This window comes from Rhinopithecus bieti, unplaced genomic scaffold (genome assembly GCF_001698545.2).
Source record: "Rhinopithecus bieti isolate Rb0 unplaced genomic scaffold, ASM169854v2 scaffold_17882, whole genome shotgun sequence".
Classification (NCBI taxonomy): Eukaryota; Metazoa; Chordata; class Mammalia; order Primates; family Cercopithecidae; genus Rhinopithecus; species Rhinopithecus bieti.
This window is the reverse complement of record NW_016809462.1, coordinates 882,937-897,442: the sequence shown is the minus strand read 5'-3', so window position 1 is coordinate 897,442 and position 14,506 is coordinate 882,937. Positions and strand designations below refer to the sequence as shown.

The following is a 14,506-nucleotide window of genomic DNA, read 5'->3' as shown; positions in this document are numbered from 1 at the left end:
TAAAAGCAGCTTTGGCCATAAATTTGGCAGTGTAATGATTCCTTGTGACCAAACTGGTCAACCATGCCTTAAGATTTCAGAAGCTAAAAAATATGCTTAAACAGTAGGCTTAGCCTGGGCAACATGATGAAACCCCCATCTCTACCAAAAAAATACAAAAATTAGCTGGGCATGGTGGTACATGCCTGTAGTCCCAGCTACTTGGGAGGCTGAGGCAGGAGGATCAACTGAGCCTGGGAGGTCAAGACTGCAGTAACTGTACCACTGCCCTAAAGCCTGGGTGATGGCGAGACTTTATCTCAGAGACAAAACAAAACAAAATACAGTAGTCTCTCAACTTGCGTCAAGTCAAACATATGTATACTTTTAATGTTGGCCGGGCGCCGTGGTTCACACCTGTAATCCCAGCACTTTGGGAGGCCGAGGCAGGCGGATCACGAGGTCAGGAGATCGAGACCATCCTGGCTAACACAGTGAGACCCTGTCTCTACTAAAAATGCAAAAAATTAGCGGGGCGTGGCGGTGGGAGCCTGTAGTCCCAGCTACTCGGGAGGCTGAGGCAGGAGAACAGTGTGAACCCAGGAGGCGGAGCTTGCAGTGAGCCGAGATCGCACCACTGCACTCCAGCCTGGGCGACTGAGGGAGACTCTGTCTCGTTTAAAATTTATCAACAGTTTTGTTTGTTTGTTTGGTTTTGCGAGACGCTCTAGCTGTCACCCAGGCTGGGCCAGTGGCGCGATCTCGCTCACTGCAAGCCCACCTCCTGGGTTCACGCATCCTCCTGCCTCAGCTTCCCGAGTAGCTGGGACCACAGGCCAGCCCACCACCAAGCTCGGTTAATTTTTGTATTTTAGTAAAGACGACGTGGGTTTCACCATGTTTTAGCCAGCGATGGGTCGCTTCTCCTGACATCGTGAATCCACCCACCTCGCCTCCCAAATGCTGGATCACAGGTGCTGACCCCGCTCCTGGCCAACAGTTTTAACATGTATCACATGTACAGTATAAATAATAATAAAATGAGCCCCTGGGTATCCTCCACCCCAGGTAAATAAACTGTTCTTTATTAAAACATTCCGTGGCTTCTCGGCAAGGAATCCCTCTGAACAAGTACATTTCTTTCTTTGCATTTCATTCTTACCCTTCAAAGGCCTAATCTAAGTTTCACTTCCTCTTGTAATTACTAAAGTTCCCAAGGATTTTCTTTTCTCTGAACTACTGAACTTTCAGAGAACCACACTGTCAAACTCTCATCTGTTAAATTATTAGATGTATAAAACTGTTCCTCAAATGGATTTTAAGATTCTTTCAGTCTGGGAGCACCTTTTAAATTTCATAGCACATATGTCAATAACTAGTGCAGTAACTAGTGTTTGATACCACACCGCATATTGAAGCAACAGAAAATTTTAAAATCTAAAATCAGCAAGCTAGCCAAAGAACTGTATGCCTAAATATAGTAAAATGGTAAAAGTTATCTTATATATATTTTACTACAATTAAAAAATCAGCAAGCTGGCATCTTGATACTTTCAATTAGGTGAGTAGCAGATATTTTTTCTTTTCTTCTTTTACATGTTATTTGCCAGGAGATATTTTCTTATTTTCTTAACTTTAAAAAAAGTCCTTTTTTTCCTTCTCCCACTCTGGATTCTGTTCCTTTATTCTGAAGTGGCAGCATTCCCAATATATGCCAAGAGCAAGCAACTCAAGTGCTACAGGCAATGTTCTAGCATCAATAGCCAAGCTAAAACTCACAGGATATTGTTTTTTAAAGAACCTTGGTAACTATTAGTCTCACATTTTACCCAAATTTCTAATCCAAATAGACACTGTTTTGTAAAATCCTAACTGTATTTACACACTTGTGAGAAAAGCTTTTAGACTTCTCATCTTTTCACTGCTGAATCAAGTGGGGACAGTGCAATAGCAGCCAAAGGTGAGAACGAAGTTCAATTAGGATTTATATTGATAAGCTTCATTTACAAAATGTTACTAAACAGGTAAGTGTAAGATGGATTTCAGAACAGGAAAGTGAAGGCAAAGCCCACTCTACATTCCACAAAAGAATCTTTAGCACTGTAACACATCTGCCAAAAAAAATTCACCACAACTTTGAGAAACCCTTCTTTTGGTCAGTTGGGAACCAAATTACAAATTCTAATTTGCAACACCAGAAGCAGTCATGGGCCAATACTGGCAGCACAACATGAGAAAGATCCAAAGACTGGTTAAGCCAATGCTCTCTAGACAATATACAAAATGATCCATCACAGTATAAACATTATTATAACAGTTCTATTTCTATCTTAAAACATTATGTTTGCTAATATTTAACATATACAGTTGACATTAATGCCCTGAGACTGTTAGATGGCTGCATGTCACTAATAGGCATACATGAGAGGCTAACTCAGAGAGCACCGACAATGTGATGGGTATTTGTGATAATTAAGTGAATCTGCTGGTAATATAATCTAGTTTTAACCAAACAAGCCCTCATCAAATGGGCAAAGTAATTTTAAAAGATTCTTGCAAAAGAAATTACAACTGAAGACAACTCTAATAAGCATAAGGGGGGGGAAGTGTAAGTCGAGTTACTCTCAATGAGATAAAAGGAAGATTATAAGAGCTACAAGGGGTTATCCAACAAAATGCAAATTTATCAAGAATACGTTTATGTTCTCTACCAATAAGAAAAAAGAATGAACCTTACCCTAAGTGTAAAGTGCCCATTATTGCCCTGTTAGCTAAAATGGAGTGTATGTACTTAATTTTAAATAAACAAATATAGGCTGAGCATGGAGACTCATGCTTACAGTCCCAGTGCTCAGGGAAGCCTTGACGGAGCACCACTTGAGGCCAGGAGCTCAAGACAACCCTGAGCAACACAGCAAGGTCCTATCTCTACAAAAAATAATTTTTTTCTTGAGATGGGGTCTTACTCTGTCACCCAGGCTGGAGTGCAGTGCCATTATCTTGGCTCACTGCAACCTCTGTCTCCTAGGCTCAAGCAATTCTCCCACCTCAGCTTCCCAAGTAGCTGGGACCACAGGCATGTGCCACTACATCTGGCTAATTTTTTGTATTTTTTTAAAACAGGGTTTCACCACATTGCCCAGGCTGGTCTTGGAACTCCTGAGCTCAGGAGATTCACCCACCTCAGCCTCCCAAGGTACTGGGATTACAGGCACGAGCCACCATGCCTAGCCAAAAAATAAAATTTGAAAAAACCTAGCAAGGCATGGTGGCACACACCTGTAGTCTTAGCTACTCCAGAGGCTGAGGCAGAGGATGTAGATCACTTGAGCCCAGGAGTTGGTTCAAGGTTACAGTGAGTTAGGATCATGCCACTGCACTCCAGCCTAGGCAACAGAGTGAGACCCTGTCTCTTAAAAGAAAATATTTATGTATAAACAAGATCAGCTGGTCCAAGTATAGCAGTTATTTACAGCTAACTGATCACAGTTAGATTTCTTTGTTCCTTCCCAATCACACTGCTTCACTTGACTAGTCCCCAATCCCTAAAAAAACCTCTTTTACTGACAGAAGAATATCCCCATAATAGGACTTTCAGAAATCCTGCTTATCTATAAGAAAACTCACATCATGTTAATATACAGATAACTTTAATATAAATGTCATAGTCCTCCACGCTATCAACTAAACTTTTCACATACTCCTCCCTAAGTTTGCACTTTCCTGTCTCCTTGAAGTTAGGGGAGACTGTGATTTGCTCTGATCAATGAAATGTGAACCACATGTCATTTCTAAGCAGAAACTTAAGAGCCACAGTGATGTGCTATACTATTCCTCCTTTCATGACAGTGACTGATGCTGCTCCAGGTGGTGGTGGCTCCATCTGCCTGGCTGCCAGAGTGAGGATGAGGTAGCCTGTGACTGACTTACAGCCTGAATGAGAAATGAATGGTTGTTTTAAGCAACTGAGGTTTTGGCGTTTGTTACCACCACAGCTTAACCTAGCCTATCCAGATTAAGGTAGCATGTGGTAATTTTGATACAGAACACAGGAGCTCTAAGAATATTACCTTCTCACATTCTGTATCTATTCAGTATTGTTAAAGAGAATGAAATTTTATAAAACCATTACTTCTTCACTCTATGACTGATAACTTTCAAGTGTGCCTAAATAACTAAACAAGCTTCTGGCTATGTTGTATAGGTTCCTTTCTAAAGGATTTAAACTTTTACATAATCTTTTAAACAGAAATTGGTTTTGGTTTATTCACAGAAGCTTACCACTAAGTAATTCAATCCAGTTCTGGACCGTTTCTGGAGGCTGAGTTTCCTTAACATGCTTCAGAGCTTCATCAAGAAGAACATCCCCTGTTGGAGCATCCGACTTACAGATTACCTAAAAGAAAGCAAAAGAATGAAAAGATGCACTGATGCCTTTTCTGACTTGATCTCATTAAATGAAAACAAACAATTATATAAATAATTCATTATGCTTAAAGCCTCAAGCGTTCATGTAATATCAAAGTTCAGATTTTAAAGTACTTTTATGTTAAGGAAATCCTATATTTAACCTAACCAGATCAGATATAATAATGAATGAAAATTGGCTGGACTCAGTAGCTCATGCCTGAATCCCAGGGGAGGCTGAGGCAAGTGGATCACTTGAAGCCAGGAGTTCAATACCAGCCTGGCCCCACATGGCGAAACCCTGTCTCTACTAAAACACAAAATTAGCCGGGTGTGGTGGTGCACATCTGTAATCCCAGCTACTCGGGTAGCTGAGGTGGGAGAGTCATTCGAACCCAGGAGGCAGAGGTTGCAGTAAGCCAAGATCACGCCACTGTACTCCAGCCTGGATGACAGAGTGAGACTCTGTCTCAAAGGGAAAAGAAAAGAAAGCTACTAGCTGGGCATGGTGGCTCACTCCTGTAATCCAAGCACTTTGGGAGGCCAAGGCGGGTGGATCTCCTGAGGTCAGGAGTTCAAGACCAACCTGGCCAAAATGATGAAACCCCATCTCTACTAAAACACAAAAAATTAGCTGGGCATGGTGGCGGGTGCCTTAATCCCAGCTACTATGGAGGTTGAGGTAGGAGAATTGCTTGAACCCAGGAGGTGGAGGTTGCAGTGGGCCGAGANGTGCAGTGGCGCGATCTCGGCTCACTGCAAGCTCCACCTCCTGGGTTCACGCCATCCTCCTGCCTCAGCTTCCCGAGTAGCTGGGACCACAGGCGCCCACCACCAAGCTCGGTTAATTTTTTGTATTTTTAGTAGAGACGGGGTTTCACCATGTTAGCCAGGATGGTCTCTATCTCCTGACATCGTGATCCACCCACCTCGGCCTCCCAAAGTGCTGGGATCACAGGTGTGAGCCACCGCTCCTGGCCAACAGTTTTAACATGTATACATGTACAGTATAAATAATAATAAAATGAGCCCCTGGGTATCCTCCACCCCAGGTAAATAAACTGTTCTTTATTAAAACATTCCGTGGCTTCTCGGCAAGGAATCCCTCTGAACAAGTACATTTCTTTCTTTGCATTTCATTCTTACCCTTCAAAGGCCTAATCTAAGTTTCACTTCCTCTTGTAATTACTAAAGTTCCCAAGGATTTTTCTTTTCTCTGAACTACTGAACTTTCAGAGAACCACACTGTCAAACTCTCATCTGTTAAATTATTAGATGTATAAAACTGTTCCTCAAATGGATTTTAAGATTCTTTCAGTCTGGGAGCACCTTTTAAATTTCATAGCACATATGTCAATAACTAGTGCAGTAACTAGTGTTTGATACCACACCGCATATTGAAGCAACAGAAAATTTTTAAAAATCTAAAATCAGCAAGCTAGCCAAAGAACTGTATGCCTAAATATAGTAAAAATGGTAAAAGTTATCTTATATATATTTTACTACAATTAAAAAATCAGCAAGCTGGCATCTTGATACTTTCAATTAGGTGAGTAGCAGATATTTTTTCTTTTCTTCTTTTTACATGTTATTTGCCAGGAGATATTTTCTTATTTTCTTAACTTTAAAAAAAGTCCTTTTTTTCCTTCTCCCACTCTGGATTCTGTTCCTTTATTCTGAAGTGGCAGCATTCCCAATATATGCCAAGAGCAAGCAACTCAAGTGCTACAGGCAATGTTCTAGCATCAATAGCCAAGCTAAAACTCACAGGATATTGTTTTTTAAAGAACCTTGGTAACTATTAGTCTCACATTTTACCCAAATTTCTAATCCAAATAGACACTGTTTTGTAAAATCCTAACTGTATTTACACACTTGTGAGAAAAGCTTTTAGACTTCTCATCTTTTCACTGCTGAATCAAGTGGGGACAGTGCAATAGCAGCCAAAGGTGAGAACGAAGTTCAATTAGGATTTATATTGATAAGCTTCATTTACAAAATGTTACTAAACAGGTAAGTGTAAGATGGATTTCAGAACAGGAAAGTGAAGGCAAAGCCCACTCTACATTCCACAAAAAGAATCTTTAGCACTGTAACACATCTGCCAAAAAAAATTCACCACAACTTTGAGAAACCCTTCTTTTGGTCAGTTGGGAACCAAATTACAAATTCTAATTTGCAACACCAGAAGCAGTCATGGGCCAATACTGGCAGCACAACATGAGAAAGATCCAAAGACTGGTTAAGCCAATGCTCTCTAGACAATATACAAAATGATCCATCACAGTATAAACATTATTATAACAGTTCTATTTCTATCTTAAAACATTATGTTTGCTAATATTTAACATATACAGTTGACATTAATGCCCTGAGACTGTTAGATGGCTGCATGTCACTAATAGGCATACATGAGAGGCTAACTCAGAGAGCACCGACAATGTGATGGGTATTTGTGATAATTAAGTGAATCTGCTGGTAATATAATCTAGTTTTAACCAAACAAGCCCTCATCAAATGGGCAAAGTAATTTTAAAAGATTCTTGCAAAAGAAATTACAACTGAAGACAACTCTAATAAGCATAAGGGGGGGGAAGTGTAAGTCGAGTTACTCTCAATGAGATAAAAAGGAAGATTATAAGAGCTACAAGGGGGTTATCCAACAAAAATGCAAATTTATCAAGAATACGTTTATGTTCTCTACCAATAAGAAAAAAGAATGAACCTTACCCTAAGTGTAAAGTGCCCATTATTGCCCTGTTAGCTAAAAATGGAGTGTATGTACTTAATTTTTAAATAAACAAATATAGGCTGAGCATGGAGACTCATGCTTACAGTCCCAGTGCTCAGGGAAGCCTTGACGGAGCACCACTTGAGGCCAGGAGCTCAAGACAACCCTGAGCAACACAGCAAGGTCCTATCTCTACAAAAAATAATTTTTTTCTTGAGATGGGGTCTTACTCTGTCACCCAGGCTGGAGTGCAGTGCCATTATCTTGGCTCACTGCAACCTCTGTCTCCTAGGCTCAAGCAATTCTCCCACCTCAGCTTCCCAAGTAGCTGGGACCACAGGCATGTGCCACTACATCTGGCTAATTTTTTGTATTTTTTTAAAAACAGGGTTTCACCACATTGCCCAGGCTGGTCTTGGAACTCCTGAGCTCAGGAGATTCACCCACCTCAGCCTCCCAAGGTACTGGGATTACAGGCACGAGCCACCATGCCTAGCCAAAAAATAAAATTTGAAAAAACCTAGCAAGGCATGGTGGCACACACCTGTAGTCTTAGCTACTCCAGAGGCTGAGGCAGAGGATGTAGATCACTTGAGCCCAGGAGTTGGTTCAAGGTTACAGTGAGTTAGGATCATGCCACTGCACTCCAGCCTAGGCAACAGAGTGAGACCCTGTCTCTTAAAAAGAAAAATATTTATGTATAAACAAGATCAGCTGGTCCAAGTATAGCAGTTATTTACAGCTAACTGATCACAGTTAGATTTCTTTGTTCCTTCCCAATCACACTGCTTCACTTGACTAGTCCCCCAATCCCTAAAAAAACCTCTTTTACTGACAGAAGAATATCCCCATAATAGGACTTTCAGAAATCCTGCTTATCTATAAGAAAACTCACATCATGTTAATATACAGATAACTTTAATATAAATGTCATAGTCCTCCACGCTATCAACTAAACTTTTCACATACTCCTCCCTAAGTTTGCACTTTCCTGTCTCCTTGAAGTTAGGGGAGACTGTGATTTGCTCTGATCAATGAAATGTGAACCACATGTCATTTCTAAGCAGAAACTTAAGAGCCACAGTGATGTGCTATACTATTCCTCCTTTCATGACAGTGACTGATGCTGCTCCAGGTGGTGGTGGCTCCATCTGCCTGGCTGCCAGAGTGAGGATGAGGTAGCCTGTGACTGACTTACAGCCTGAATGAGAAATGAATGGTTGTTTTAAGCAACTGAGGTTTTGGCGTTTGTTACCACCACAGCTTAACCTAGCCTATCCAGATTAAGGTAGCATGTGGTAATTTTGATACAGAACACAGGAGCTCTAAGAATATTACCTTCTCACATTCTGTATCTATTCAGTATTGTTAAAGAGAATGAAATTTTATAAAAACCATTACTTCTTCACTCTATGACTGATAACTTTCAAGTGTGCCTAAATAACTAAACAAGCTTCTGGCTATGTTGTATAGGTTCCTTTCTAAAGGATTTAAACTTTTACATAATCTTTTAAACAGAAATTGGTTTTTGGTTTATTCACAGAAGCTTACCACTAAGTAATTCAATCCAGTTCTGGACCGTTTCTGGAGGCTGAGTTTCCTTAACATGCTTCAGAGCTTCATCAAGAAGAACATCCCCTGTTGGAGCATCCGACTTACAGATTACCTAAAAAGAAAGCAAAAAGAATGAAAAGATGCACTGATGCCTTTTCTGACTTGATCTCATTAAATGAAAAACAAACAATTATATAAATAATTCATTATGCTTAAAGCCTCAAGCGTTCATGTAATATCAAAGTTCAGATTTTAAAGTACTTTTATGTTAAGGAAATCCTATATTTAACCTAACCAGATCAGATATAATAATGAATGAAAATTGGCTGGACTCAGTAGCTCATGCCTGAATCCCAGGGGGAGGCTGAGGCAAGTGGATCACTTGAAGCCAGGAGTTCAATACCAGCCTGGCCCCACATGGCGAAACCCTGTCTCTACTAAAAACACAAAAATTAGCCGGGTGTGGTGGTGCACATCTGTAATCCCAGCTACTCGGGTAGCTGAGGTGGGAGAGTCATTCGAACCCAGGAGGCAGAGGTTGCAGTAAGCCAAGATCACGCCACTGTACTCCAGCCTGGATGACAGAGTGAGACTCTGTCTCAAAGGGAAAAGAAAAGAAAGCTACTAGCTGGGCATGGTGGCTCACTCCTGTAATCCAAGCACTTTGGGAGGCCAAGGCGGGTGGATCTCCTGAGGTCAGGAGTTCAAGACCAACCTGGCCAAAATGATGAAACCCCATCTCTACTAAAAACACAAAAAATTAGCTGGGCATGGTGGCGGGTGCCTTAATCCCAGCTACTATGGAGGTTGAGGTAGGAGAATTGCTTGAACCCAGGAGGTGGAGGTTGCAGTGGGCCGAGATCGTGCCACTGCACTCTAGCCTGGGCAACAAGAGCAAAACTCCATTCCCCCCCCCCCAAAAAAAAAAAAAAAAAAAAAAAAAAAAAAAAAACTACTGTGCAATAATTAGTAAAGTAACATGCTAGGACAGTTTATACTCACTGACTCTTTTCATCAGTGAACCTTGGACTATGTGATCCAGAAATTCATTTAAGCATTATTATTAGTTCCAAAAATAAGACTAAATTATAATTAAGAATTCAGTACAGGTTGAACATCACTAATTTGAAAATCCAAACTCCTTCAAAATCTGAAACTTTTTGAGCACCAACATGCATCCATTGGAACATTCTGGATTTTAAATTTTCAGGTCAGGAATGCTTAAGTATAATATAAATATTCCAAAATCCAAAAAATTCCAAAATCTTAAACATTTCTGTTTTCAAGCATTTCAGATATAGGATATTCAACCTTATATTATAAAGGCAGTAAGAAGAAACGAATTTTAAATGTCATTAAAACTGGCTCACAAATTAGGAACAAAATTAAGACTTGGCTCTTCTGAGCTTATATTGCAATAAAAGATAAAGATTTAAATAGGAAATATAATTTTAGAGGTAAGAAAGGTTTCTTGGTTCCTTTTTTTTGGAAACGGAGTTTTGCTCCTTGTCACGCAGGCTGGAGTACAGTGGCGCAATCTCAGCTCACTGCAAACCTCCACCTCCCCAATACAGGCGATTCTCCTGCCTCAGCCTCCCGAGTAGCTGGAATAATAGGCATGCACCACCATGCCTGGCTAATTTTGTATTTTTAGTAGGGACGGGATTTCTCCAAGTTGGTCAAGCTGGTCTCGAACTCCCAACCTCAGGTAATCCACCTACCTCAGCCGCCCAAAGTGTTGGGATTACAAGCGTGAGCCACTGCACCTGGCCCTGAAAGGTTTCTTTAAAAATTGTCCCCACTAACAGAAAGCTTAAAAGAAATTATCAATAGCTTTGATTACATAAATTTTTTAAATACTGCAACTTTTTTTAAAAAGGCTACACTGAGGCCGGGGTTCACTTCTATAATCCCAGCACTTTGGGAGGCCAAGGTGGGTGGATCACCTGAGGTCAGGAGTTCGAGACCAGCCTGGCCAACATGGGGAAACCTGGTCTCTACTAATAATACAAAAATTAGCCAGGCGTGGTGGTGCACACCTATAAACCCAGCTACTCTCAAGGCTGAGGCAGGAGAATCGCTTGAACCCGGGAGGTGGAGGTTGCAGTGAGCCAAGATTGCACCATTGCACTCCAGCCTGGGTGACAAGAACAAAACTCTGTTTCTAAAAAAAAGCTACATTGAGATATAGAATCCATTTTAAAAGTGGAAAAAGCCAGAGGGAGGGATGGAAGGGAAAATGTTACACTGCTTTAGACAAGTATTAGATCCCTATAGCCTTCATTCACGTTGTTGGCTAAGCTATAAATTTCTAGATGAAATTCTACAATATCAAAATTAAATCCATTGTATTATTTTATAATGTTAAATCTTTAAATGTTATAAAATTTAACATTACTTTTTTTTTTTTTGAGATGGAGTCTCTCTCTGTTGCCCAGTCTAGACTGCAATGGTGCGATCTCAGCTCACTGCAACCTCCACCTCCTGGGTTCAAGCAATTATCCTGCCTCAGACTCCCAAATAGCTGGGATTACAGGTGCACACCACCACACCCGGCCAATTTTTGTATTTTTAGTAATATTTTGTATTTAGTAGAGAGTTTCATCAAGTTGGCCAGGCTGGTCTTGAACTCCTGACCTTGTGATCTGCCCACCTCAGCCTCCCAAAGTGCTGGAATTACAGGCATGAGCCACCGTGCACAGCCCATTTAACGTTACTTTTAAAATGTGATAGTCCTCTCTTAAACTTGTCCTCAAAGTGTCCTTTACTTTGTCAATTTATAAAAAATTAAAAATATACATATAGTATCTACCTCTGTGACATCATGACCAGTCGAAATATAAAAACACAATACAAGCCACAAATCTATTCTTAAATTTTCTAGTAGTTATATTTTAGAAGGAAAAAAAGGCAAAATTAATTTTAATATTTTGATTTAACCAAATACAACCAAAATATTAACATATAATAAGTATTTTTAAATTGAGGTATTTAATATATTTTCCATACTAAGACCAAAAATCCAGTGTATTCAGTGTATATTTTTATTAACACCATGTGTCAACGTGCAGTAGTTAAATTTCAAGTGCTTAAGTGTCTGGCTCATAGATGTATGTAGCTAGCAGCTACCATATTGAACATACAGACCATTTTCATCATCAAAGTTCCATCAAACAGTGCTATTCTAGACCATGCTTTCAGTAAAGGGTGAGAGAGCACAAGAAAATAAAGCAGAGAGAGCCTCAAGAGAAAAAGTTACATCTAAATATTGTGGCCATGCCACCACTTCTTACATCCCACTCATTCCTTTTATTTATTGCACTTTGGCCTCAGAGCTCGCCCACGCACATCCGTTTGCAACGGATCTTATGTCAGGGACACCATAGCCTGGGTACAGGTGAATCACTTTTTCTTATGAAGTTCTGTCCCCTAAATCTTCCTCAAATGTATCACTTTTTCTCCACCACCTTGCCATTATAGTCAGCCTTCGGTATCTATAGATACTACCCACTAAGGATCAAAAATATTCAGGAAAAATAATACAAATTTAAAAACACAGTGTAACAATTGTTTACACAGCATTTACATTGTATTAGGTATTGTAAGTCATCTGGGGATGATATAAAGTATAGGAGAGGATGTGCATAGGTTATATGCACACACTACAACATTTTATATAAGAAACTTGAGCATCCACAATTTTGATATTTGAGGGGAGTCCTAGAACCAATCGCCCACAGATACTGAGGGACAACTATATTCTAGTCTGCCTAATCAGGTTGTTTTTCACTTAGATTAATATAAGCCTCTTAAATTAATATAATTTCCCTAAACTAGTTTTAGCCTTTTCAATCCCTTCTCCTCACTGATCTTTCTAACAGGGAAATCTTACCATGGCATTCCACTGCTTCTGCTTACAACTTGTCAGTGACTCGAGTTAGTTCTAAATTTCTTTTAAAAATTCAGTAGTATGTGTGGCTCACAAATAAACATGTTCTATTCAAACATGTAATTTTTATTTAGCTTCTTTTTTGGGGGGGACGGGAGACATTCCTAAATACAAATAGATAATCAAGCATAACATGTGAAAGAAAGCTTCCAACACAGAAGAGACCAAAAAGAGAAAATAAGAACTCTGAAGAAACAGATATAATACAGATGAAGGAAATTTTCAAAAAAGGTGTGATATCCCCATAAAGTCTAAAAGAAGGTATTACACCCATAAAACAAACTACGATTTTAAAAGAAAGCTCACAGAAATCAAAAACACAAGAGCCACAATAAAATCTCAACAGAAAGGTTAGAAGACAACTCTTTAAGAGTAGCCAAGGTAGTCCCAGCTACTCGGGAGGCTGAGGCAGGAGAATGGTGTGAACCTGGGAGGAGCTTGCAGTGAGCCAAGATCGTGCCATTGCACTCCAGCCTGGGCTACAGAGCGAGACTCCGTCTCAAAAAAAAAAAAAAAAAAAAAAAAAAAGTAGTCAAGAAGTACATATCCAATTTAGAGTTCTAGAAAAATAGAGGGCAAAAGACATGAGAAATACAAGTTTTCAAAACCAAAATATACACATTTCCAGACTGAAAAAATTAATGCATAATGAATTTAAAATCACCCACATTAAAGCATATCGTACAATTTCAGAACACCTACAAGGATAACAGAAGATCGCAAATGCTTCTAGAGGAAAAAAAATAACAATAAGATTGAAAAATCAGAAGGAGACCTGGCACACTGGCTCACACCCGTAATCCCAGCTCTTTGGGAGGCCAAGGCATGAGGATCACTTGAACCCAAGCGTTCAAGACCAGCCTGGGCAATAAAGTAAGACCTTATCTCTAACAAAAATGTTTTTTAAAAAATTAGCCAGGAGGCTGGCCACGGTGGCTCATGCCTGTAATCTAAGCACTTTGGGAGGCAGGTGGATCATTTGAGGTCAAGAGTTCGAGACCAGCCTGACCAATATGGTGAAACCCCATCTCTACTAAAAATACAAAAAAAAAAAAAAAAAAAAAAAATAGCCGGGTGTGGTGGTGCATGCCTGTAGTCCCAACTACTAGGGAGGCTGGGGCAGGAGAATGGCTTGAATCTGGGAGGCGGAGATTGCAGTGAGCTGAGATGGCACCAACTGCACTCTGGCCTGGGTGACAGAGCGACACTTGGTGTCAAAAAAAAAAAAATTAGCCAGGCATGATGGCACATACCTATGTAGTCCCAGCTACTCAGAAGGCAGAGGTTGAAGTGAACCAAGATCATACCAACCACCCTCCAGCCCGGGAAATGGTGTGAGACTCTGTATCAAAAAAAAAAAGGGAAAAGAAAATCAGAAGGGCACCAGATTCGAATAGCAACTCTATATACTAGAAAACAATGGGTTGGGCGTGGTAGCTCACACTTGTAATCCTAGTACTTTGGGAGGCCCATGGCGAGTGGATCACTTGAGCCCAGGAATCTGAGAGCAGCCCAGGCAACATGGTGAAACCCTCTACAAAACCTACAAAAATTAGCTGGGTGTGGCAGCAGATGCCTGTAGTCCCAGCTACTTGGGAGGCTGAGGCATGAAAATCACTTGAACCAGGGAAGCAGTGGTTGCAGTAAGCTGAGATTACGCCACTGCACTCCAGCCTGGGTGACAGAGCGAGACTCTGTCTCAAAAAAAAAAAAAAAAAAAAAAAATCCATGAATGGTGTTCTTTCCTACAGAACTATTATTCTCTAAAGCTTATCAATCAAGAAGTGTTCAGCTCTGACCTAAAACTTTTAGATTCATTAGGACACTGATTGAGAAAAAAACTAGTTTTGAAACACCATGCTCAAGAAACACAATGACAAACCGGA

The 14,506-nt window shown here is 40.2% G+C and overlaps 1 protein-coding gene across 1 annotated transcript in view; it reads right to left on the bottom strand.

Moving 5' to 3' along the window:
* The window catches only part of GOLPH3 (golgi phosphoprotein 3), a 64,870-nt gene that overhangs the window by 7,151 nt on the left and 43,213 nt on the right, over positions 1 to 14,506 (bottom strand). Inside the window, exon 3 of the mRNA XM_017889455.1 lies at positions 8,669 to 8,783. Within this exon, the coding sequence (XP_017744944.1) occupies positions 8,669 to 8,783 (115 nt within the window). The remainder of the gene's footprint in view (positions 1 to 8,668; positions 8,784 to 14,506) is intronic.